Source organism: Physeter macrocephalus, chromosome 11 (genome assembly GCF_002837175.3).
Source record: "Physeter macrocephalus isolate SW-GA chromosome 11, ASM283717v5, whole genome shotgun sequence".
Taxonomy (NCBI): domain Eukaryota; kingdom Metazoa; phylum Chordata; class Mammalia; order Artiodactyla; family Physeteridae; genus Physeter; species Physeter macrocephalus.
This window is the reverse complement of record NC_041224.1, coordinates 29,178,655-29,202,760: the sequence shown is the minus strand read 5'-3', so window position 1 is coordinate 29,202,760 and position 24,106 is coordinate 29,178,655. Positions and strand designations below refer to the sequence as shown.

The window sequence follows — 24,106 nt, the reverse complement described above, 5'->3', positions numbered from 1 at the left end:
GCCCTGGGGTGAGCCACGGGTGGAACCTGAGTCTTCGCTTCCCGCCGGTCACTTGCACACCCGGGCCGCGCGTTCTGGGGCCGGGCGGCTGCAGGAGCCTGAGCGCCGCTAGGGGATGCAGTGGCTCAAAGCACCGAGAGAGGCCGGGGAGGTTGGAGCCTGCGGGGCCGACCAATCGCGGCCCGGCCGCAGCCTCGCGCGCTGATTGGCCCCTTCCCGGCCACGCCCCGTGCGCCCCGCCCCCCCTCGCGGGGCTGTCTCTGAGACCCGCTCCGTCCGCTCCGGGCTGCGGGGCCGGACCCGGCGAGTCCCGCGTTCACCGGGGCCCGGGGGAGGCCGCCGCTGTCCTGCCAGGCGGCCGGGGTGGGGGTCGGAGGAGGGGGCTGGGGAAAAACGCCGGGAGCGGGAGTAAGTAGGGCCCTGGGCGGGGAGAAGTGAAAAAGTTGGGTAACCGGAGTGAAGACCCGAGCGCTTTCTCCCCACCCGCTCTCTCTGTGCTGGGGGAGACAGAGCCTCTCGCCCCTTCTCCTTTTCATCCATCACTATTGTCACTCAAGTCAAAAAGCACACATTGATTACAAATATTAGGTCTGGAAAGGACAGCTGCAACAGCTGAAACATTCGAGAGGCTTGTTAACGCAAGAGGCTGGGATAATGTTGACCACGACCACCAAAGTATCACCGACATTTCAATCAAAGACAGATTTTTTTTCCCCCAATTTCTCAATCTCTTAGGTGAGAGAGGCACATCTCCAGGTACTTTGACATTACATTTTTTTTTCCAGATCACTTTTACTTGCACAGAGACCCCACATCAATAAACTACCCCATACCCTGGACTGAATGCAAAAAATGTTTGCTCATTTAAAAAGTCTGAAAAAGAAAGGCCCCCTGTAGAAATAAACTTTATGAATGGGGCAGGCCGGTTTCCTCGGCACGGAATAACCTACCGAGCCGGAATGAATTGGCAGGAGCTGGAGCCACATTTAAAGGGCCAGAGCGCGAATTCCCTCCTGCCCGCCCCCTCCGCCCCGAACCCGGGTGCGCCTCGCCCACCCGCCCAGCCGCCCCTCTGCCCTAGCCGCTCTCCGCGGCGCCCCTTTCCGGTCAGTGGAGGGGCGGGAGGAGAGGAGGGGGGGGGCGGTGAAGTCCTGAGCGGGTTTGGGTTGCAGTTTCCTTGTGCTGGTGATCCTGTCCCCTCCTCGCCAGAGCCAGGCTCCTCCCCCGTCGGCGCGGATGACACTAGAACCTCCTTAAGTTCCGTCGCGCCACAGCTGTCTGCGAACACTGAGCTGCCTGGCGCCGTCTTGATACTTTCAGAAAGAATGCATTCCCTGTAAAAAAAAAAAAAAATACTGAGAGAGGGAGAGAGAGAGAGAGAGAGAGAGAGAGAGAGAGAGAGAGAGGAAAAGAGAGAGAGACGGAGAGAGCGCGAGACAGAGCGAGCCACGCAATCTGACCGGGCAGTTTCTGCTCTCCCAGGTCACACGCCTCCTCCTCCTCCTCTCTGCTCCTCGCTACCCAGGTTGGTACCGGCGACTTTTTTTTTTTTTAAAGTTTGATTTGTTTTATCTCTCCATTTGGGAGGACTTTAAAACATAGAAAACTCAACCCTCCTCTTGGAGAGTTTCTGGAGGCTGGAAAGTAGGTCCTGGGACCTGGGTCCCTGGAGGGAGGGAGTTGTCGTCCAAGTTGGAACCGCTCAGTCAATCCCGGGTTCCCGGGAGAGCCGGGCTGCTGGGGATGTATTTGGGAGTCATTCAGTCCCCCGCTGCCTCCCGGTTTTCCGACCTCCGGAGGGGGCGTGCGCGTGTGCGCGTCCTGTGTGCGTGTCCCGGGGGCGCGGGCGCGGGGACGGGCGGCTCGGGGGGAGGTGGTGCCACTTCATAAACTCAGGTGCTAAGCACTTAGGACCTCATCCAGGTCTCCCCTTCTCTCCTTTGCAGGTGACCCGGGAGAGAGACTCAGTCTTGGAGCCGCCGAGTAGCCCCCGGTGCAGAGGCGCCTCACTTGCAGAATTCCAGCCAGTCTTCGCCCCCCTTTTACAATTTGGTCCCCCTTTATACTTCCATACCTAATTTTTGGAATTTCTTTTTTCTTCCTCTTCTTTTCGCTGAACTACCCCGCAAAGATTAAAAAAAAATCTCATTTGCTCACCTTTCCTTCCTAGCTTTCCCATTTCCCAACTGAAAACAAATCTTTGAACGACCCCCGCCCCTCCGACGGCAGGAGCACCTGCAGAGCCTCGTAGCCCCCGACCTCCCAGCCCGACCGCCCTCCCTCTCAGCGCGCGGGTTCCGGGCCCGGCGAGAGGGCGAGAGCGCAGCCGGGGCCATGGAGGTGACGGCGGACCAGCCGCGCTGGGTGAGCCATCACCACCCCGCGGTCCTCAACGGGCAGCATCCGGACACGCACCACCCGGGCCTCGGCCACTCCTACATGGACCCGGCGCAGTACCCCCTGCCGGAGGAGGTGGATGTACTTTTTAACATCGACGGTCAAGGGAACCACGTTCCGTCCTACTACGGAAACTCGGTGAGGGCCACCGTGCAGAGGTACCCTCCGACCCACCACGGTGAGTCCGCCCCGGGTGCGGGGACCTCCGCCCAGCTGTCCCGGGTCTCTCGGGTCGGAGAGGCAGGGAGGGACCAGGGGGTGGGGATACCCGGCCAAAGCCCCCAAGTGCCGTTGCTGCTTCATTAAAAAAAAAACACACACACACAACAACAAAAAAAAAAACTGGGGCCCGGAAATGGGCAAGGAAGGCGTCTCGATCGTCGCGAGAGTCTGTTTTTCAAAACAGTCGCAGCAGGCGCCTCTGCGCGGCTGCGGTCCCCTGGGCCTGGCGCTCACCTGGCGGGCGCCGCGCTGCAGCCCTCTCTCCCCGGGCGGCCGCTGGTTCGGGGGCCTCCGAGATCCCGGGAGCCGGGAGCCGAGCCTCTGCCTCCACCGGCCACCGCTCCCCCGACCGGGCATCCGGTGCCGGCCAAACCTGGCTGGGGCTGGGTTCTTTCTAGGGGCTTCGCTCCCCCCGGTTATCCCCTGGTTCTCTCTCTGGGGCTTCTGCCGGCGTGCCTCGGTATGTTTCTCCGGCACATTTCCAGAAAGGCCCGAGAAACGTATTTATTCCCACCGCTGTGTTTCGGCCTTTCCCCAAGCTAGTGCATTTGGTTTTTAGGCACATCTCCTCCCTCTAGGCTCTGAGGAAGGGAAGTCTGGTGCTTGACCGGGTTTTGGTGGAAAGACTCCCGTCTTAAGTTCGAGACATTTGGGGTTTTTCCTAGATTCCCGGCTGCACGGAATTTTCCTCCGTCTACACTTTTTGGTTGCCTCATTGCCTGCTCCCCGCAACTCTTGCCTTGCTCTCTCTTTCGGCCCTACAACAGACCCATTAGGCTCCCAAAGAAGATTTGGGATCCATCAGGGTTTCCTCTTATGGAGGAGCGATTCCAGTTGCCTTTTCTTTTCTTTCTTTCTTTTCTTTTTTTCTTTCTCTTTCACCTTGAGGAATTCAGGAGAGTTCTGAAATGGTAGAGAGAAACCCAGCCCTATGTAGTTGAGGGGTAAAAGCTCCTAAGGCTTTCCATCTGTAAAGCGTGTTCCCAAAGAAGAAATTGCAACATTTCAGGCGCAGGGACTGTGAGGGGATCTTACTTGAGGTCTGCCCTGGTTCCCCGACTTAGATCCCGGGGCTGGGGCCGATGACAGAGCCCCTAGGGCAGCAGGCGTTCTCCTCCCTGCTGTCACCAGGTTTCAAACAATTGTTTCTGCGGATGGGGCGCTCTTTGCCCTTGTTCTGTGCAGATCAGCAGTTAAGTGGAAATGCGGTAGATGCAGCCTTAATATTATTTACTATACTACTTCCTGCATAATGTGAAGCTTGACCCTTGGTGTTCAGAGAGCTCTCCTTCCCCCTCTACTCCCCTCCCCTTCCTTTCTCTTAAGATTTTAGTTTCGGTATTGTTCTTAATGGTTAAATAGAATGTCAAACGCTGAGACAGGTACTGGATTAAAAGATCAATAAGTGTGTGGATTTGTTCTTGCGGTTTAAACTTACCCCTCTCAGAGCCTCTTCTGGTCTGAGTTACAGCTGCCTTAAAACTCTGCATTTCAAACGACAGCTCTGTTTACTGTGTGTGTGAGTGAAATAGACGCAGAAACTGGAATTTTTTGTGTCTCAGGGGCTCAGGTGAAAATTCAGATATTGCACTGGTGGAGTCACAACTCTGGGGGCATATGGGCCTGTTTTATTTTTTTCCAGTAGGATTTGGGAGGGTGAGAATGGCAGATAAAAGTGCCATCCCAGAGTCCAGGCTTGGAAACTTTCTCCGACAGCCTGAGTGGTTCACTTCCCTACAAATCCCATTCCAGGCCTGGCCAGTTTCGAGCAAGCAGTTAAGTGGGGTTACGTGCAAGTAACCCTAAAATGCTCCCTCTCCTCTCTTGCCAGCCCTCTCCCTGCTCTGGGCTTGGGGAGCTGGCTCTGCAGCTGGGCCTCTCTTAGGGTCTGTGTGTTCTCCTGGCTTTGAACGGTTGTGTGGCTCACCCCTTCAGGCCTCATCCTTCCCAGCCCACCCTCTTATCAGGCTGCCTGGGATTAGGTCTGGGCTGGGGGCCGCTGGGCCATTGAAGGAAACCAATAAATCAAGTCAGGTTCCAGAGAGGGACCTCAGGGCTGTGATTCAGAAAGTGTATCTGGAGAGGCCAAGGAAGCCAGGGCCCTTCTTGCTCCGTGGCAGCACCTCTTGGGTGTCAGACACAGGCCCTTAATTCCCTGGATTTGATGGGACATTGGTGGGGAGATAGGGGTGAACGGGGCGTGCTGGCCCAGGTACTGCTGGGGCCCCCAGGATCAGGGAGTGTGAGGTCCGGTCTGTGTGGGGATTGTCTTGCCAGGGAGACTGGGGTGGAGGGGGAGGATGCCCAGGTGCCTTCAGGCCTCTGGGGGCTGCTCTCACTCGCCTGTCTCTCTCCCGGGCCTTCCCCTTTACCCACGCAGGGAGCCAGGTGTGCCGGCCGCCCCTGCTGCACGGATCCCTGCCCTGGCTGGACGGCGGCAAGGCGCTGGGCAGCCACCACACCGCTTCGCCCTGGAACCTCAGCCCCTTCTCCAAGACGTCCATCCACCACGGCTCCCCGGGGCCCCTGTCGGTCTACCCCCCAGCCTCGTCCTCGTCCCTGTCGGCGGGCCACTCCAGCCCGCACCTCTTCACCTTTCCGCCCACCCCGCCGAAGGACGTCTCCCCGGACCCGTCCCTGTCCACCCCGGGCTCAGCCGGCTCGGGCCGCCAGGACGAGAAGGAGTGCATCAAGTACCAGGTGCCTCTGCCTGACAGCATGAAGCTCGAGTCGGCGCATCCCCGCAGCAGCATGACCACCCTGGGAGGGGCGGCCGCCTCAGCCCACCACCCCATTACCACCTACCCGCCCTACGTTCCCGAGTACAGCTCCGGACTCTTCCCGCCCAGCAGCCTGCTCGGGGGCTCCCCCACCGGCTTCGGATGCAAGTCGAGGCCCAAGGCCAGATCCAGCACAGGTAGGAACCTCCTCTCCCCTCGAGACCTTTCCCCTCGCCCCCCTCCCTGCTCCAAAATCCGGGACAGGGACTAGAGCGTGCCCTCCGGCCCCTCCCGGGGGCTGGGTGGCCCTTCAGACCCTTCAAAGATTTAATATCTTCCCATTCTTCCAGCGGGGAAAGAATGAGGTGTGTCCTCTCTCATTCCTGTCTTCAGAGCAGAGGGCAAGTGAGATCTGATTTAAAAGCCACCCCCAAGAGCTGGGGAAGGAAAAAAGACAAACAAAAACAAACCCCCATCTCCTGCCTGTCCTGCCAAGGAACTTCTGGGTGCTGGCAGTAACCTTTAGTCAGTTTCCAAGCGCAAATGGAAGGGGAGAGAATACATCTTTACTGTTTAGTGCTAAAACGAAACCTCCTGAAACCCAAACAAACACAGGTCCCTCCTCTGACCCCCCTGGCCTCTACGTCCTGACCGTTCTCCTCCGCTCAGCTCAGAGGGGGTCATACAGTCACCAGGGGACAGCCCTTTACACAGACATGTATAAATAAAGCGTGTGTATATTTTTCGCCGGGGGCGGGACCGTGGCAAAGATAGGACACACATTCTCTGCGTCGAAAAGAAGTCTCCCATCCTGACTTCTGGGTAGAGAGGTGGGCTCTGCCCTGGGGAGGCCGTTCAATGGAAGTCAGAAGGGCTAGTTAACTGCAGTATCTTCTAGTGCTGGGAGCTCAGGCAGGGAAGGAAGGCGTCTTATGACCTACTCCCCGACTGATCTGAAGCCAGAGGGGTTAGGAAGGATGGAGAAAGAGTCCCCAGGTGTGTCTCTGCTTCCTCTCTCAGAAAAGCACGCCCCAGCTAAAAGCGAGCCACATTTTTATTCTCTTGGTGTAGAGGCTGGCATGAAAAGAAACAGTAAAGCCCACACAGAGTATTTCTGCTTTAAAAATAAAATAATCCACCACCAATGTCGAAGCAGCTGAAACAGAGTCGGGGAGTCTCTGAGATGAGATTTCACTGTATTTGTTGGGATGGTTTTGGGGAAGATTGGCACTTCTCCTTGGGGGTGTCCATTTCAGGGTGGGCGCCTCTGTCCTGATCTGTCCCAACTGGGTACCCTCTGCTCTCTCTCTGTAGAGACTCTGTATACACAGAAGTGGTGGAAATCACTTGTCCTTGCTGGATGAGACAGCCAGTCTTGAAAGAGAGCCTGCAAAACCAGGGTTTAGAAAACTTCCGAGGGAGGGCTCTGGGTGCCCTGTGACCATGAGATCAGTTTCCAGGGTTTTTTTCCAGGGTGACATTCGCTCCGACTGCCTGGGCAGGACTGTCTCTATTTAGTTGATATGTTTTAGCTAATCCAATTATTTTCAGACTGCTGCACGCGACAGTTGCATTGTTTATCCCGAGCCAGGAACTTTAATAGAGCCCGGATGCGGTTAGGCTGACAGAAAACTCAGACCTGCGTGTTCAGTACATGAAAGTCCGCAGAGGGAGAGGGAGGTGGGCTCGCTGGTGGAGCCGAAGAGAAAGCAAGAGGAAGGGAGAACAGGGCAGGAAAGTGGCCTGGCTGCCTGGGCGAGTGGAGGGTCCCCGGGAGGCGGGGTACAGATCTGCTCACAAAAGCGGGGGCGGGGCGGAGGGGGCTCGATCAAGGCTCCGAGGCTGATGGCAGTAAGAGAACAACCTGTCCATTTTGAAGTCGGGGTGGGATTTTTTTTGGAAAGTTCTCTTTTCTGGTAGGGCTAAGAGGTTGGGGGCCAGATGATGGTCTCTGAGGCTGGGGTGGTGGTTTTGTGTAGGGAGGGGACAGAGTGACTTTTCCAAATGCCTCTCGTCCTCTGCCCTCATTTCCGCATTTGATCTCTCCCCCTCCGTCGTGCACACCTTCTGTCTTCGGGTTTGCCTGGCTTTTCTGTCTCTTCCCTGGGACATTTGGGGAGGGGGAGGGCGAGGGCTGCGGTTTCCCTAAACCAGAGCCAGGGGTACCTCTATACCTATTTTCTTTTAGTTTTTTGGAGAGGAGAGGAGCCGGTTTAAATTTGGCTCTTGACTTCCTCCTCCTTATTCCTTTCTCACAGTCAGAAAAACCCAGAGCAGCACACACAACCGGGCAGCGAGGGAGCCGGCACTTTTGGGAACGTGGATCGTGCAGGGCAAGTTTCGAGGCTCCGTGAAGAAGGGTGGAAGGAGTGGGAATTCCTGAGAAGGGGATTCTCTTGGTTTTAGTGGTTGCTTTTCTGTTTTTTTTCTTTAACCTCTTTGCTATCGTCCGAAGGAGGAGCCCAGAGAAGGGAGGGTTGTCGCATTTTGGAGAAACGGTTGAGCTGTGGTTTAGAGCACCTATTGCTTTTTTAACGCCCGGGCTGTCTGGGCTGAGATGTGTCTTTGCAAACAAGACACCAAGCCTTTTGTGTGTGTGTGTGTGTGTGTGTTTGTGTGTGTGTGTGTGTGTGTGTGTGTGTGTGTGTATGTGTGGCAGGGGGGACCATTTCTTAGCTTGCCCCCTTCCTCCACCGTGGGCATCCAGCTCCCCCTTTTTCTCTGCAGCCTCCCTACTCCTTCAGTGCAGCCTCAGTTTCAGGATTTCAGTCGGAGGCCAAGGGGTGTTTGAAAATGGCTGTTGAGTGTTAGGAGGCCTCCTGGCGCTGTGGTTGTCACCTAAGAGCGAGGTGTCTGTCTGAGCAGCTCACAGCAGGCGGTGAGCGAGGAGAAAGAAAGCAGGAGACAGTCAGGGCCTCCGTTAGGAAAACTGCTTGTTTGCTGAAGTCACAGATGAGAGGCAACAAGGAGAGAAAAAAAATAAAATAAAATAAGAAAAAGCCACGCAAGGCAATCACAAACTTGCCGAGTGAATCAAGACAGAAAATTGCTCTAATGTGCAACTGCTGGAGAGGCAACTGTTGCTGGCTTTCAAGGTCCCTCGGAAAAGGAAGCTGTTATCCTCCCCACTGGCTGACAAAGGAAAGGAAATCAGACTAATCGCGTCAGGCAGGGAGACCCCCCGGCCCAGGTGCCCAGGAGCGGGGCCGTCCAGCCCGAGCTGCTGGGGATGGAGGGGACTTGGAGCCCGAGAAACCCCCCAGAGGTCTGGGACAAAACGGCTGGGAGCCCGAGGCCCCTGTCTGCACAGGATGGGGAGCCTGCCAGCCCAGGCCAGTGTCCCCAGAAGAGGCTGACGCAGCGCCCACCGGGGGCACCAGGACTGCGGGACCCTGGCTCTGCCTGCGGCCACACCTCCTCACCCACTCACCCTCTCCTCCTCTCCGTGCCTCTCCCAACTTCAGCAGCCACATCCTGAAGGCTTTTGACCCCAAAGGAGAGGAATCTGGATGTGATTCAGCCCAGAGCCCACTCGGAGCTGCTGGGTGCCTAGCAAATGCTCCTGGCCCATGAGGGCCACGTTTCTGTGGATAATCTCAGGGGCTCTTGGAAGGCACTCTGTAGACCCCGGGTTAAGAACCTTTTGGAATTTGGAGCAAGAAATTGAAATCTCTCAACTCCTTAACTTTTTTTTTTTTTTTTTTTTTGAGAGCCTGTCCCTGGAGAAAAGCCCAGGCTCAGGGGTGTAAATTCCTTGCCACCCTCATACTTGGTCTGGGGGTTTCCTAAATCTGAGCAGGTCCCTGGGCCCTGGGCTGGCCTTGCCCTCCTCGTGGGGAGTCAAGATGCCCAAGCGTCCTGCCTGCGGGTTCCCTTCCTCCACCCCGTCTTCCTGGTAGTTTGGGATCAGCTGATTAACCTCTTAAAACAACTGGTAGGGGCTCATCTTTCTCCCCTACCATCCCCAAGCCCCTTCCCAGCACCCTAAAGACCCTTTCCTGACTCCATTTCTTGGGGGCACCAGCTCTGGTGAAGCCACTGGTCCTGCAGGGTCAGGGGCTCCTCCTGGGTCCCCCTCGGCTGTCAGTGAGGCCGGTGCGTCCTCGCCAGGAGAACGAGGCCCCCCGGGAGCGGGGCAAGTTCTCCCGGAAACCGTCCTGCTCTTCTTCCTCCCGAGGAAGTTGAGAAGAACTCTGTGAGCAAACTCCCCTCCTCCTAAAATGGTATCTGGAGGGCTTCTCTCCGGGGCCTTTCCCTCTGGAGGTGGGTCCCTGTCACTCCCCAGCCCCTGGAGTGAGTGCTGTTTCAACCCGGCCTGGCCGGTTTTTTGTTGATTTTGTTTGTTTGTTTTTTTTGGAAAAAGAGCAACTGCAGGCAAGTCTTGGTTAATGAGCCAACCCAAGGGCCTCCCCCCAGAAACTGGCCTCTTCTCCTGACTCTCCCCCTCCCAACACTTCGCCTGGTTCTGTTTCCCTCCCTCCCCATCTCCAGCTTCCTTGCCTTCAAGACTGCTCTGCGTTTCCCTCCGACCTTCAGACTGGGGTCTCAGTGGCTGCAAAACCACAGAAAACCTTGTTTTTTTCTAGAGAGTAAAAAAGATATGGGGGAATGAATGAGTGGACCCTGCTGGGTCTTCATCTATTCCTTGCCAGCCGGGGACATTTACAGTTTTATTGGAAGTAAAATCTAAGGCCCTCGGTGCTAAAATCAATCAGCCGATCGATCCATCTGTTCATCTGTTGATTATCTGTTTCTCTATCTAGCTATCGATGAATCTCTCCTTTGGCCCCATCCTAATCTTCATTATTTAATCAATCCGCATAGACAGACCTGGTGACGATAATGGATCATCTTTGTTTTCCTCTGAGGGAAGCGAATGGAATGTTGTGCTTTCGCCATCGACCGGGGCTCAGGGTTTTCTCGGGGAACTGTTTCAAGTTGAAATTCGCCTTCCTCCTTGGCTCTGCCTGACCTTCCCCATCAAGTCAGGCAGGCCCAGGACAAGGCTCTGCTGCTACTGATTCCTGTGCTGTTTCCTGGGCTGGGAGCTGTGTGTGTGCGTGTGTGTGTGTGTGTGTGTGTGTGTGTGTGTGTGTGTACACGGGGAATGGTTAGGCCATGAAAGGGTCATACAATAACTCTTTTCCACTCAGGAACCACCTTCAAGGGAGCTGGGAAAGTTCCCCAAAAGAGGAAAAAGAGATAGAGAAAAATCTCCATTTAAAACTTTCATTCCCTAATTCTGCTGGCAGCTTTTCTGTGAGTTTTCCTTCCATAAGTGACTTATGTGTGATCTTGTTTCCAGAAGGCAGGGAGTGTGTGAACTGTGGGGCAACGTCTACCCCACTGTGGCGTCGAGATGGAACAGGGCATTACCTGTGCAATGCCTGTGGGCTCTACCACAAGATGAACGGACAGAACCGGCCCCTCATCAAACCCAAGCGAAGGCTGGTGAGTTGTCCTTGGGAAGCACTGGCCCAACACTCTCCATTTTGTGCCTTTAACTTCCTCTCTTCAGGAAGAAGAGCTTTCCGCTGGAAATTGGCAGGATGGCTCAAAATCAGCTTGCTTGGGATAGTTTTTTTTTTCTTCTTTGTTTTCTTTTTTTCAAATTAGATATACAGAAAGGTGCCCCCGCCCTCGCCTTTCTCCCCCTCCATGGTTCTTAAGTCACTTATCACATTTTTAAGGTTGCTGACTTCCGGGTTATCAAATCTTAAATGTCTTCACTGATAGAATGATTGCTTTAACAGGACCAGGGTGACTGATGTAAGATGCATTGATAGTCACGGTTTCACAGAGGAATTCAGTACGGGGATGGAGTGTCCCAGGTGCCACCCAGAACTTGTTTCTGAAGTCATACAAGTGGGCTCCTAGGAAGTAATTACCGTCTCAGGGTTGCCTTAGTGCCACGGATGAGATCTCATGTGCCAGGGCTTATTAGCTGAATTTCGCAAACAGCAGCCATTGGACTTAGTGGAGTTTTTCTTCTTCCTTGGTCTGAAGAATTGAGGAATTGCCACAGGTAACTCCTGTGGGGAAAACTGTGTGATTCCTGTCCTGCTTCTTGGTCTCCCCTAGTGTCTGGTCTTATTTTCCCTTTGAACTCCTGCGGGTCGGTGATCGTTTCCTCTCTCCCCGCTCTTTGTCCCCTTCTTAAACCTCTTGACCCCTAGGAATACTTGAGAAAACCTGGCACTGGCAAGCATTTATAAGGAAAACTAGCCTGAGAGGTTCATTTGCAAACTTGTCTTTGGAATCTCAGGCCAGATTGAATAGCAAGTGTATGTAACAGACAAATAAAAGCAGGCTTGGCAAATGATAACTGTAACCACAGTCAAGAGATCAAAATGCTTTTTGTGGTGATTCACCCAGTAGAGAGGGGAGGAGGGGAATTTCCCCATGCAAATTAATGGATGAAGCAGCATCCCTCAGATTCTAAGGTGGACCCTTCCCAAATCCTCTGCATTCTTTTTAAAGAATTATTTGTCTTCTCCATCAGATTTTAGTGCAAATCATCACCTTTCACATCCTCTTCAGAAGAAGGAAAATCTTTCTAGGGATGGCAGTGCCCACGTGACTTTAATTTTTGGCAATCCTAGGTCTCTAGGCTTTATTCTTTCTGATCTTTGCCCCCTTCTCCAGCTCTCTCAACCTTCCCCCGACTTGTCCCCATGCTCTTTGGTACTTCTTTTTTTTCCTTTCTCTCATGTGCAAAGCTAACTTCCTAGGAAAAAGCTGCCGGATATCTGAGCTCTGGAGATAACTCATAAACAACAACTCCGCTTCCCCAACCTAAACATCAAGATGTTTGAACGTATCAGAACAAGACGTGTTTGAAAAAAAAAAAAAATGGCTGGAGATGTTAGCACAGAATGAATATGATCGCACCACAAAAGAATGTTCTGAATCACTCAAAACCTGGCCTTAGGAAAAAAAAAAAAAGAGAAAAAAAGAAAAGGAAAGAAAAACAAAAGAAAGAAAACTAACAACAAAAAACTTCTTGTTAAAATAAGTCATGGTACCATTATAATTGGACTTTTTTTTTTTTTTTTTAAGGTAAAAGTAAAGAAGGAAAAAGAGAGCAGTAAAGTGTCAGACCCCGTCGTTGTCTGGTTGATGAGCAAGAGTACATTTGACATTTTCTTGGGGTTTCTTCTGTCTGGGTAGATTGTACAGGAGGGCTGGACTTGCATTTTACATAATTTTGTCTTCATTCACCTTTCATAAGAAATCTCTAGAACTCTGAGTAATAATTACTTTTAATTCTAGAGTTCCTTTGCTATCACATGTGAAGCTGCCTTCTCTTTCTTACTCATCTCTTCTGGGTGTTTTTTAATTTTTAGTTCCATAGAATTCACATGCTCCAGAGAAACACTCGGGGCCCATTCAGGATATATATACGTATATTTTCAGCCCTTAGATGTATTTGACTTCTGAATACCTAGAACTTTCTTTTTGTTCTCTCCTATTATTTCCTGTCCCTCCTTCCCTGCTCTGTCTCTCCAGTTTGCTGCTTTTGCACATTTGCAGACTTGCTGAAGGACCACCCTGCCTGCCCCCTCTGTGTAGTCAGCTCTTCCATAGATGCATATCTAACACTGAATAAACTCGTGCAGGAAATAGAAGGGAAGACCCATAGAATTTTTTTCCTAGTGTTGCAAGATTTTCATAAGTCTCACAACTAGCTTGCTTTATTAATATACTTTGTCTTCTGCTAGTGACCCAAACAGTGTGACTTTTAGAGGTTCTGTATAAATTCTCATAAAGTCTAAGCCCGTTTGGATTCATGTTACCTTCAATACACTGCAAAGGGCTGCGCCATGAGCGTGGTTATTTGGAACTCTTATTTTATCGGTTGGTATCGTGCACTTGTACCATCCCTTCCCAGTTGTTGGGCTGGGAAATCCGGTACTTGAGTAGATATTAGTCTATTATATCCAAGTATTGCTTTTAAAGGGGGAAAACCAGTCCAGGACTATAATAATCATCACATGATAACGTAGTTGTCAAAATCCTTAAGCGCCGATTTCATATTATCATTTTCAAGAGTACACAAGAGCAACGGTTAAGTCTTAAATTATCATGTTTCATGAAGGCAGGTGGACCAGAGGCATATGGGATAAGAGACAGCACTCTTGGACTGCCGTGAATGATTTTCCAAATGGACAACTCAAAAGTAGAACCTTCTCAGTTATGAGGGAGAAGGGCTGTTTTTCCTTTCTAGTTCCTCAGAACACAGAAACTAAGAATTACTAAAAACAAACAAACAAATGGAAAAAAGCCACAGCTCTGCTATTTAAACCTGTGGGAAGGGGCAGCCTCTCTGTGGAACAATTGAGTGGCTTTGAAAGGAAAGGAATCAGCTTGGTTCATTCAGAATTGCCACTGGGTTTTCAATATCTGACCTCTTCGGGTGTTTGGCCCAACTTCTTGCTGGATAAAATACTGATGGAAAAGCACACCCTGATCCCTGTCCTTTTGTTCCGTGCTTTCATAACCATGCCAGAATGTTCTTGATCACAGATAAAGACCAGCCGAATTCTTACTCCTTCTTTTGCCTTTGATAATATTTTTTGAGTCCCAGGGACCGAAATAATTTTGAAGTTGAAATTTTCTTTTTATGTTGCAAGGGGGTGTGAGGAGATGAGAGATATATGGTTACAAGTGACCCAACCTCATTTCCTTTCAAAAGTTTTTGAGCTTAAGTTTTCTTTTTTAACGTATGGACGTAGGAAATAGTTCCCTTATACCTTTAAGTGCGTCAAAAAGCGAAAGAAAAATCTCCCTTTTAAAGGAAATGAAGGCAGTGACACAATCAAATAATGAAAATTCAGCTTGGGGCTGACCTCTGACCTGTAACCATTTTGCTCTGTGAACAGCAGATAGGAAGCACCTACTTTCAAGAGGGTGAAATGAAATGAAGTTAGGAGCGGGGCCAGTGTTCCTGGTGGATTGCAAAATTCCTTGTTCCTCTCAGTTTGTCTCAGTAACTGAAAGCCACCTAAAGAGGATGAAGATGGCTGTCACGAGTGACCAAATCTGAAAGCATGGGCCGTGCACGTTTGGGATGGCTGCAGATTGGCTGGGGTCTTGTTCACGTAGGATGTCTGGCTTGGTGCTTTCTCCGTGGCCCATCCCATGTGTGCCAGCCACACATGCGCAGACGTTCTCTCATTCTGTCAGCACTCTGCCCTCCTTATCATCCTGCGTTTCTTTATTTGGGATCTAGAAAGCGCTTTTGATGCTTGGGTTTGTTCTTCCTTGGCTGTTGATCTATTGTGATGACCAGTATCCTTGTTGAGAACTGCTTTTCTGGGCAGTTGCTCTTGAAAAAGACCTCCTGTAGGCCTGGCGAAGGAAGCCACCGAGAGCCTGGTACCCAAACTAGTCTGGTGAATTCAAAATTGCTACCCATAAAAATGAAACATCTGGCAAACTTTGTGGGGGAGGGAGGGGGACTCGTTATGTCGGTGAGGTGATGTCGGCTTTCTCATCCTCCCGAATCCTTCCCCAGGGGACAGCAGGCTATGTGCTGACCGCTGACCTATGGTCTGACCTGCTCCTATGCCAGTGGATTGGCTTCATTTGTCTTCTTGATGCAGCTTTTGGAGATCTTTATTACTTTCATGTGGGCCACTTGCTAGTTTTGATTTCAGTGATAATTTTTTTTTAAGTCGGTCTCCGTAGTTCTGCAAACCCATTTAACATTTGTTTTGATTATTATCCTCCCCTCTCTTCCCGCTCCCCAGTCAGCAGCAAGGAGGGCAGGTACGTCCTGTGCAAACTGTCAAACCACAACCACGACTCTCTGGAGAAGAAATGCCAATGGAGACCCTGTCTGCAATGCCTGCGGGCTGTACTACAAGCTGCACAATGTAAGTGTCCCGGGACACCCCCCCCCCCCCGCCACCCCGCAGTGGCCCCCTTCGGATGATGCCCAGTGCACAGCATCCCCCTTCCCTGGTCCCGTTTCTGATTTTTTTTTTTTTTTTTTTTTGCGGTACGCGGGCCTCTCACTGTTGTGGCCTCTCCCGCCGCGGAGCACAGGCTCCGGACGCGCAGGCTCAGCGGCCGGCTCCGCGGCATGTGGGATCTTCCCGGACCGGGGCACGAACCCGCGTCCCCTGCATCGGCGGGCGGTCTCTCAACCACTGCGCCACCAGGGAAGCCCCTGGTTTTTTTTAAAAAAAATTTTATTGGAGTGTAGTTGATTTACAGTGTTGTGTTAGTTTCAGGTGTACAGCAAAAGTGGTTCAGTTATACCTATACTATATCTATTCTTTTTTTCCTTTTTCCTTTTTTTTTTTTTTTTTTTGTGGTACGCGGGCCTCTCACTGCTGTGGCCTCTCCCGTTGCGGAGCACAGGCTCCGGACGCGCAGGCTCAGCGGCCATGGCTCACGGGCCCAGCCGCTCCGCGGCACGTGGGACCTTCCCGGACCGGGGCACGAACTCACACCCACCTCATCGGCAGGCGGACTCCCAACCACTGCGCCACCAGGGAAGCCCTATATCTATTCTTTTTCAGATTCTTTATCCATCTAGGTTATTACAGAATACTGAGTAGAGTTCCCTGTGCTCTACAGTAGGTCCTTGTTGGTTATCCATTTGAATCGCCCAGTGACAAGGCTCAGAAAAGGCATTGCAATAGGACCCAGTTTAGGAAAGGACTCGGCACAGCGTGGCCTTGCTGAGATTGAAGGCTTTAAAGCAGATGACCCAGCCCCTTAGTTTGTATTGGAAACAGTACGCGTGGTGGGCCTGGTCTGGGTTTTTAAGGGGAGAAAAATCTTTCTCTTGGAAAAACCAAAGTCACCAGTCATATTTTGATGTTTCCTTGAGTTTTTAAACGTTTTGCAAAAAAAAAAAAAAAAAAAAGAGAGAATGAGCCAGTGAAAAGAGAAAGGTAAATAGGATTGTAATGCATGGCGCAGGAGTTCAGGGCGATTCAGTTACTGAGGGGTAAAGAGGCTTGGTGAATTTTAAACGGATTCTCTGAATAAAAGATACCAGATGAAATGGCTGAGAGATTTCATCTGCTGACTTTGTCCTCACCAGGAGAACTCTTGCAAAGCAGCCGACGGAGGTTATCCTTACCAGGGAAAAGAATGCTTTTCTCCTTCTAGATCACATTAGCAGAATGATAATTGTCAGTTAGTCACATGGGTTTGGCTGTGTCATTTTTAACCTTTCAATTTGGGGGTCCTCCCATTTTGCAATATGTTTACCTTTAAAAAAAAAATTTCAGCTATTTTTTTTTTTTTTTTCCCTGCAGCAACTCTGGCTGACAGGCCATGACCCTTATGAGGCCAGAAGTTTATGTTGATCCCAGAGAAAGAATTTTCTCTCTGTCTGTCTGTCTCTGTCTGTCTTTCCCTGCCTCTCTCACATCATCTCTCTGGCTCTGTCTGGTTCTCCTGAAGTCTCTTGACCAGTCTGATTTTGGTAATGTCTGGGAGTGAACGGGGAAAGGCGGAGGGCTTTGCTCAGAACTATTCTGGCAGTCAACGCGTCTTACCCAGAAACACCTGGGAATTGGGGAGGAAGCTTTTTTGGTTAGAGTTTTTGAATCACAGGAGAACTTCCCAGGGTGACCCCAGCAATCTAGTCCTTTTGTGCTTCTTGGGAATGAGTTGATTTGATTCCCGGGGACCCCCGTAACACTCACCTCCCTGCCCATATGCCGTCCGCTCTCGAGAGGAGGGGCCCGGCGTTGACGGAACTGGGGTCTTACCACAATCCATCGTTTCTCTCCCACACATCCTCAGACTGTGGTCTGTGTACATTTATCAGCAGTGAAACCCCAGGCCCGTTTTCACTTTGGGGAATTTCCTTGCTCACTGCCGTGGAGAGAAGCAGATTTGTGATTAAAATCTGGAAGATTTGGGGCCTTAGGGTTTATGAGCTACCCAGTGGTTGGTACAGCCGATAAAACGATTTTGGGGTTGTAATGTATGGTTTTGCATAGAACTTTCATGTTACTTGATTACATTTGAGCCTCAAAGAGTCCCATGATGTAGACAGGGCAGAAATTATTTTGATTTCCCTTTTACTTGAAGAAATGATGACTCAGAGAAGTAAGGAACGTGGCTGATGAAGTAGAAGGGCCAGGATGGATTTCTGAACTGCGAAAGGCCTTGTGGGGAGATCAGTGACCTCAGAACTAATAGGGAGCAGAGGAGAGTAAGCACCTTCTAATTTTAGAATATACCAAAGTTCTGTCCAAAGTAATGAATTGTGTGTGTATATATACTTCTTTCCTATTTCCACAGAAGTATAGGAATTATGAGAAATGAATCAGCTATAAATTTCTTTGACTACTCAGCCACAGTAAGATAGGCCCTCAATTGTGTCCAGTCTAAAAAAATACCTATTTCTGAGGAATACGAATTTCTCATTAAATCAAAGACAGGTCAAGGAACCTTCTTCACTCCGCACTCCCACCCTATTCTTAATTAGCTCCCGACTTCATGGTTGGGCCCCAGTGGCTGGGAGATAGAAGCGTGCTCATCCACCAGAGTGGTTCTTCTGCCTTCTCTGGTTTAGTAAGACTTCACAGAAGGAGGCGGATTTGTTGTGTATTTAACAATAAGAGATAATAATCTATTAACATTCTCCTCTTGTTGTGTTTTGTTCTGCCCATCGAGATACCATGCACGACCTAAGTTAGTTCCTGTCTTCTTATCTAGGTGTGTAGATAACTACCTATCTCAGTATCAGTGTTGGGACTAGTTATCTGGCTTTGTGTGGCTATCTGTGTAACTAGATATTATATTTAGATACCTGGCTCTGCATATCTAGATATCAGCGTAAAGAGCCGTGTGTCTAGGCAGTATCTTGGGGGAGATTCGATGTGACAGTAGATTCCTATCGCCTCTGTAGGCTGCATCTTTATCTTGATGATGACTTTGAGGAAGGAACCCTGAGACGTTCTTTGGGCAACGACCTTTTAGGTCCTCTATCGTCACTCACGTGGCCTTTCCCGCACAAGGGGGAAAGCAGGTGTCAGTCCCACGGAGTGGTTCTGTACCCCTCTCCTGGTGACCAGCTCAGGCCCAGGAAACTGTGGGTTTGCTGCTCTCAGTAGTGTTGTCGGAGCCTGGCCTTCTTGGCTGCTAGATTCTCTCTTCCTTAACTATCTCTTTCTAGCCTTTGGAGCAAACGGGCAGATCCTAGAGCTGTGAAATCTTCTCTTCCTCCACCCTTAAGGACCCTGGAGGAAGGAGCTGTTTGTTCCCCAAGGAGTCAGGAGTGACCGAGACCCTGACCTTCCCTCTTTGAGTCCCTTTGCCTATTTCCCCAGGAACACGGCCAGACGTGTGGTTGGTTTGCTCTGCGGGGCAGATGGCCGCTATTGAGGTCGATCTGATTCTGACTCCTCGTGGGGAGTGATCTCAGTTTGCTCTGTCAAGTCCCCTCTCTTGATTCTTCTCCCCACCCCGCTAAAACAAATGTGTATTCAAAACAAAACGCATGAGGCTTACCAGAAAGAGAGCGATGGTCTGCTGTCCCGGAGACGGAAGACTAGTGCTTGCCTCCGTCTCTTTATTCAACTTCAGGCCTGGTCTTTGATTTTTAGGAGGAGAGTGCTTTCAGGCTAGCACAGGGCTTTGTACCCCGTAAGTGGATATTAAATTCTTGTGGGTTGGTTGTTTCGCTGTTTGTCTAGTAAGAAGTGGACAGTCAGGACCAGGTAGAAATTGCAACTTTCAATCATCACAGTTGCTGTGGCGTGGGCAAGAGCTTAGGTTTTGGAAAGACGCTTTGTATTAAATTATGACCCCAGAACTTAACACATTTCAGGGGAAGATTTTACAGCACCTCTTGTTTAGAGAAGTTCGTCAGAAGAGAGACGACCAGACATTACTTTGAAGAGGGAAGCAGTCCTAGCTTCTCAAGGCAGAGACAAACAGTACTTGCCCTGCAGTCCTTGCACAGTCCTAACACAGATTTTGGACCAGTAGACGAGATATTATTTCCCCCTTGAAAATCCCTCCATTGCCTCCATGCTCATGAAATAGTCTAAGGTCATTCTAATGGAAGAAAACAAGTTATTATTATATTTTAGTTAGCAGAGAAATACAACCATCTTGGGTGGGTCTCTAGAATATGGTCCTTGGAGACAGAAAGTTCCCTGAGGCAAACTTTCCCCCAAATGATTGGTGCAGATGAACGTAATGCGTAAGCCCTGCTTGGAACACCTTACCTGTGGCCTCTTGGTTTCTGAAATTGATAGAGGCTGACAGACCCCCACCGCAGAACCCTAGCCTGCAGGACTCTGGGTCCCTGGGAAGGAGGCAGGAAGGTGGGGAGGAAGGGGCCCCCTGAAAGCAGATCCCTGATCCGGGGCAGTCAGAGGAACCCGGGTTGGGGTGTGAAAGTCTGCACTATTTCAGAGCCAGCCAAATAAAGTAAAAAAAAAAAAAAAAAAAAAAAACAAAACATTGATCTCTGTTTAGATTAACAGACCCCTGACTATGAAGAAGGAAGGCATCCAGACCAGAAACCGAAAAATGTCTAGCAAATCCAAAAAGTGCAAAAAGGTGCACGACACGCTGGAGGACTTCCCCAAGAGCAGCTCGTTCAACCCCGCCGCCCTCTCCAGACACATGTCTTCCCTCAGTCACATCTCACCCTTCAGCCACTCCAGCCACATGCTGACCACACCCACGCCGATGCACCCGCCCTCCAGCCTCTCCTTCGGACCTCACCACCCTTCCAGTATGGTCACCGCCATGGGTTAGGGTCCCTGCTCGATGCTCAAAGATCTCCAGGCGGGAGTCCCTCCAGCCCCTTCTACGTGCATTTTTGCAGGAGCAGCATCATGAAACCGAAACCCGATGGATCTATATGTTTTTGCAGGCAGAAAGCAACACGATGTTTGCCACTTGGACAGAGGAGCCCACTGTGGTGTCTGTGTTCTCACTCCCTGAATCTGGATACCATTTGTGAATAAGCCATTCAGACTCATATTCCCTATTGAACAGGGTCTCTCTAGTGCTGTGAAAAAAAAAAAAAAAATCGCTAAACATTGCATATAACTTATATTGTAAGAAATACTGTACATTGGAAGAAGAAGACTTTATTGCCTCTGTCAGGAAGGCACGAAGGACACCATGCATTTTAAGGACGATGGAAGAAAATAAAGTGTGGAAATTAAGAAGAAACTAGTTCTGATATCCAAATGGACAAACTGCCAGTTTTGTTTCCTTTTCCTGGTCACAGTTTGATGCATTAAAAGAAAAAAAAAAAAAAAAAAAAAAAAAAAGGAAAAAAAAAAAGAAAAATGTTGTAGGCGAATCATTCGTTCAAAGCTGTGGGCCTCTGTGTAGGAAATTCTATCGCTCCGGGCGACGCGTTACACTCCCAGATTGCCGTGGAGCGTTCAGATTAGACTTTCCTAGGCCTCCATGCTTTGTGAACAAGTCCCTGTAATTGTCGTTTGTATGTATAATTCAAAGCACCAAAATAAGAGAAGTTGTAGATTTATTTCATCATATTATACAGACTGAATTGTTGTACAAATTTATTTCCTGCTAGTGTTAAGAACTGCTCTTTTTTTTGTGTGTGTTTCCGTTTTAATATTTTCCTTCTCTCTCAATTTTTGGTTGAATAAAACTAGATGACATTCAGTTGACCTAAGGTGGTTGTGCGCCACAGGGCTGATTTTGTTTTTCCTTTTTGTTTCTCAATGATATTTATTAAATAGCTTCTAAGGGTACAAGAGCATCTGTCCTTTGTCACTTCTCCTGCAGCCTGTGCTATGAGGGTAGCAGTGTATGAGCTACCCGCGTGCATGTCAGTGGCTCAGGCCCGACAGCCCGGGTTCTGAGAGCAACCTGGCTGAATGTTAGCACCTGTTGTGTTCTGTGTTAGTGATCGCTGCCTTTCATGCAGTCTGTTGGAACAATAATATAAAAAGAGAATAAAAAGTGAAAAGATTGAAAAACAACCACATAACATGGTATCAAGAGTGGTGGCCAAGCTCTTCTAAAATCTGGTAGCTCTAGCTAATTGAAGCAAAAGGAGTTTAAACAAAACAAAACAACATAACAAAGCCCAAACTTGTTCAGTTATTCACTAGGAGATCAGGCAAACCCCAGACAGTCGACATCGATTCATCTGGGCAACTGGGGATCTTTGGGGCTCATGGGATGCAGCCCAGAGGAAGGCATCCCCAGGCTGGAGTAGGTGCTGTGGTCCTCTGAGCTGCCGTTCCCTCCTCCTTGTCTAGCCTCAAGGAGACGATCTTCTAGCAGGAGAAACAGGAAGATTTCCTCGTCGGGATTCTTGGGTGGATTTGCAGGTGATGGATCTCTGCAAGATGGAAAGGAGCTGGGCTTCACCTCTGTTTTGCTTTTCTACTGTTGAATAGCATCACAGTGAAGGGTTGATTGGAATGTTTGCGAAACATGAAATAACCATTTTGTAACCCACGCTGTATAGTTTCCTTTTACTCTGTTGACAGAATGTGTAACGCTGGCACACATTTGAAAAATCTCTGTTAATCGCCTCTCTGCTTTCTTAGCAAATATTTCAAGCCTAAAGCTCAATGTTGAAATAAAGAAGTAGAGGATTACTGAGATGCAAATGAAGATCTGACTGGCTCCTAATTCGGATGTGGTTTCCGGTTACTTGTGAAACACCCAAGGCAGTGGTCGTCTGTTGCCATCTTAAACTTGGGCGCTGTTATTGGAGAGTTCCAATGTTTCAGGATTGGCCACTTTTTTCCTTCATACAGATTTGAGTGAATGCCCTTTCACCTTGAGAACAGGAGTTCAAATTCTTGACATTCTTGGGGGTAGGAGAAGGGCGGGCAGGGGTGGGGGGCACACGTAGCAAAATCCCAAACTCAACACTCCAGCTACATTTTGTTTTAGGTGCTATAGCGATAGTGGCACATTTGATCTTATTCCTGCCTCAGACAAATGTCATTTTATCATTCTGTACACGGATTTTACATTCTAAGATATTTTTGGAGGATGATGCAAAAGATTAAAAAAAAACTACGTAACTATTCTCCAGTTTCTCCTTTCGAATGTTATCATATGTTTTCATGGCTTCAATAGTTTTGTTCTTTCTTTCTTTCTTCACTTAAAAGAAAAAAGACACACTAGAACAGCGACAGGAGAGAGGGTTTCCTCTAGAAAAACAGAACAAGATTGTAGATCTAAAACGCTGCTCCAATATTCTTGAGTAAATTGTACTCCTAATTAATTTTCCATCTCTTCTGCCTCGCTTTTGAAATAGCTGCATTTAGCACATCCATGGGAATATATGTGAAGATTTGGATTATTTCTTAAAAACATTTTAAAAGCCAACATAATGGAAAAAACACAAACTACATAGTTGTTGAACAGTGTCGCCATTTATGAACTCCTCTTACATCTAACAGTGGACGTTCATGATGTAACAATTCTGAATGAAAACACTTCTTTCATTGATTCGACAAATACCTGTTGAGGATCTAGGTTGAAGTCCATTTAAACACTTTTTTTTTTTTTAAATTAAAAAAAAGCAGATTAGGCAATAGAGAAACCAAGTTTCCAGCGTCTCAGTCTGGTGACATTTACAGGTTATTCCCCTTTGAAAAGAACCACGTGAACTGTGGCAAGGTTGGGCCCCTGGGTTGGTCTCCATGCAGGCAGAAGGTGTGGCACAAGTGAGGACACTCAGAACCTGCCTTCTGAGAGCAATGTCTATTTTCTAAACCTTTTTTAAGCGTTTAGAATTATTTTTAAAGCTGACTCCTCATCACAGGACATCATTTTAGTATTTCCGAAGTCCAGAAACTGTGTGAAAGGAGCAAATCCTTCCCAGGTAATGCATGTCGGATCAGAATTCAGTAAAACACCTGTTCACAAAATTCAAGCTCGGAAACTCAAATGCCATCCATTTCCCACGTCTGATGTGTTCCTCACAATGGTGAATTGTCCCACTGACCTTTCAGAGATTTAGAAGCATTGTGGTTCCACGTTCTCTTGTGTACTATTCCCCTGTCCTTAACCCCAAATCCACCCCAAATCCTCAAACCATTTTTGTGATCCTTCCTGGACAGCAGGCATTACTGACTCCCCTGTAGAGAAATTCCCTTCCATTTCCAAGCTAAACAGAGATTAAAGGATTTTTTTTAATTAAAAATTTAAAAATCACAAAAAGGTGCAATGAAAACATTCGAATGATAACAGTTTATCGTTTTATCCACAGAGCATAAATTTTAACCATGATCCAAAACAGCCGAGTAATACACCAACCCCTTTCCGCACTTTCAAATGAAATGAACTTCTGAAAAACATTTTCATTTTCGCTTATTCCATCTTGCTCATATTGGTGTGAACACACCCTCAGACTGGGACTTGTCTGCACTTCTTTGCAAAAACCCGATAAAGGGAAAACCACAGAATTCAGAGAAATTCACTGATCGTCTGAAATGTCTGACCACCGCTGTCTTAGGAGTCTGGGAACTTGGGTTTTTATTCCTGGCTGTGCCACTAACAAACAGGGTTATCTGAGGATTTTTGTTTGATTTCTCTGGGGGTGGGCTCTTCACATCATTAGAAGACATGCTGTCTAAGACCCATGTGAGAAGAAAAATGCCATGATTCCATTGGATTTTTGAACTTCTTTTGGAGAACGTGCTTTATTAGGAAAGACGTCCTCACACCCCTGGTTAGAACCTTGAGCAGGCTGTAATAAGATTCCAGATGGGCTGGGGTGGTCCCACTCTCATCTGCCCTCAGTACTACCTTGCAAAACACAAATTAAC

General features: G+C 49.2%; 1 protein-coding gene across 2 annotated transcripts; it reads left to right on the top strand.

Annotated features, from left to right (window-relative positions):
- The first annotated feature begins 1,269 nt into the window (after positions 1–1,269).
- Positions 1,270–22,083, top strand: GATA3 (GATA binding protein 3). 2 transcript variants are annotated; one of them, XM_007104103.3, is made up of 6 exons: positions 1,270–1,525; positions 1,947–2,575; positions 5,000–5,536; positions 10,645–10,790; positions 15,092–15,217; positions 19,800–22,081. In XM_007104103.3, the coding sequence occupies exons 2-6, from the start codon at positions 2,335–2,337 to the stop codon at positions 20,082–20,084; spliced, it is 1,335 nt and encodes a 444-aa protein (XP_007104165.1). In that variant the 5' UTR covers positions 1,270–1,525; positions 1,947–2,334; the 3' UTR covers positions 20,085–22,081. The 2 variants fall into 2 exon arrangements, with proteins under 2 accessions (XP_007104165.1, XP_007104167.1); XM_007104105.3 differs by having other exon boundaries at positions 1,277–1,525; positions 10,648–10,790; positions 19,800–22,083.
- The last annotated feature ends 2,023 nt before the right edge of the window (positions 22,084–24,106 follow it).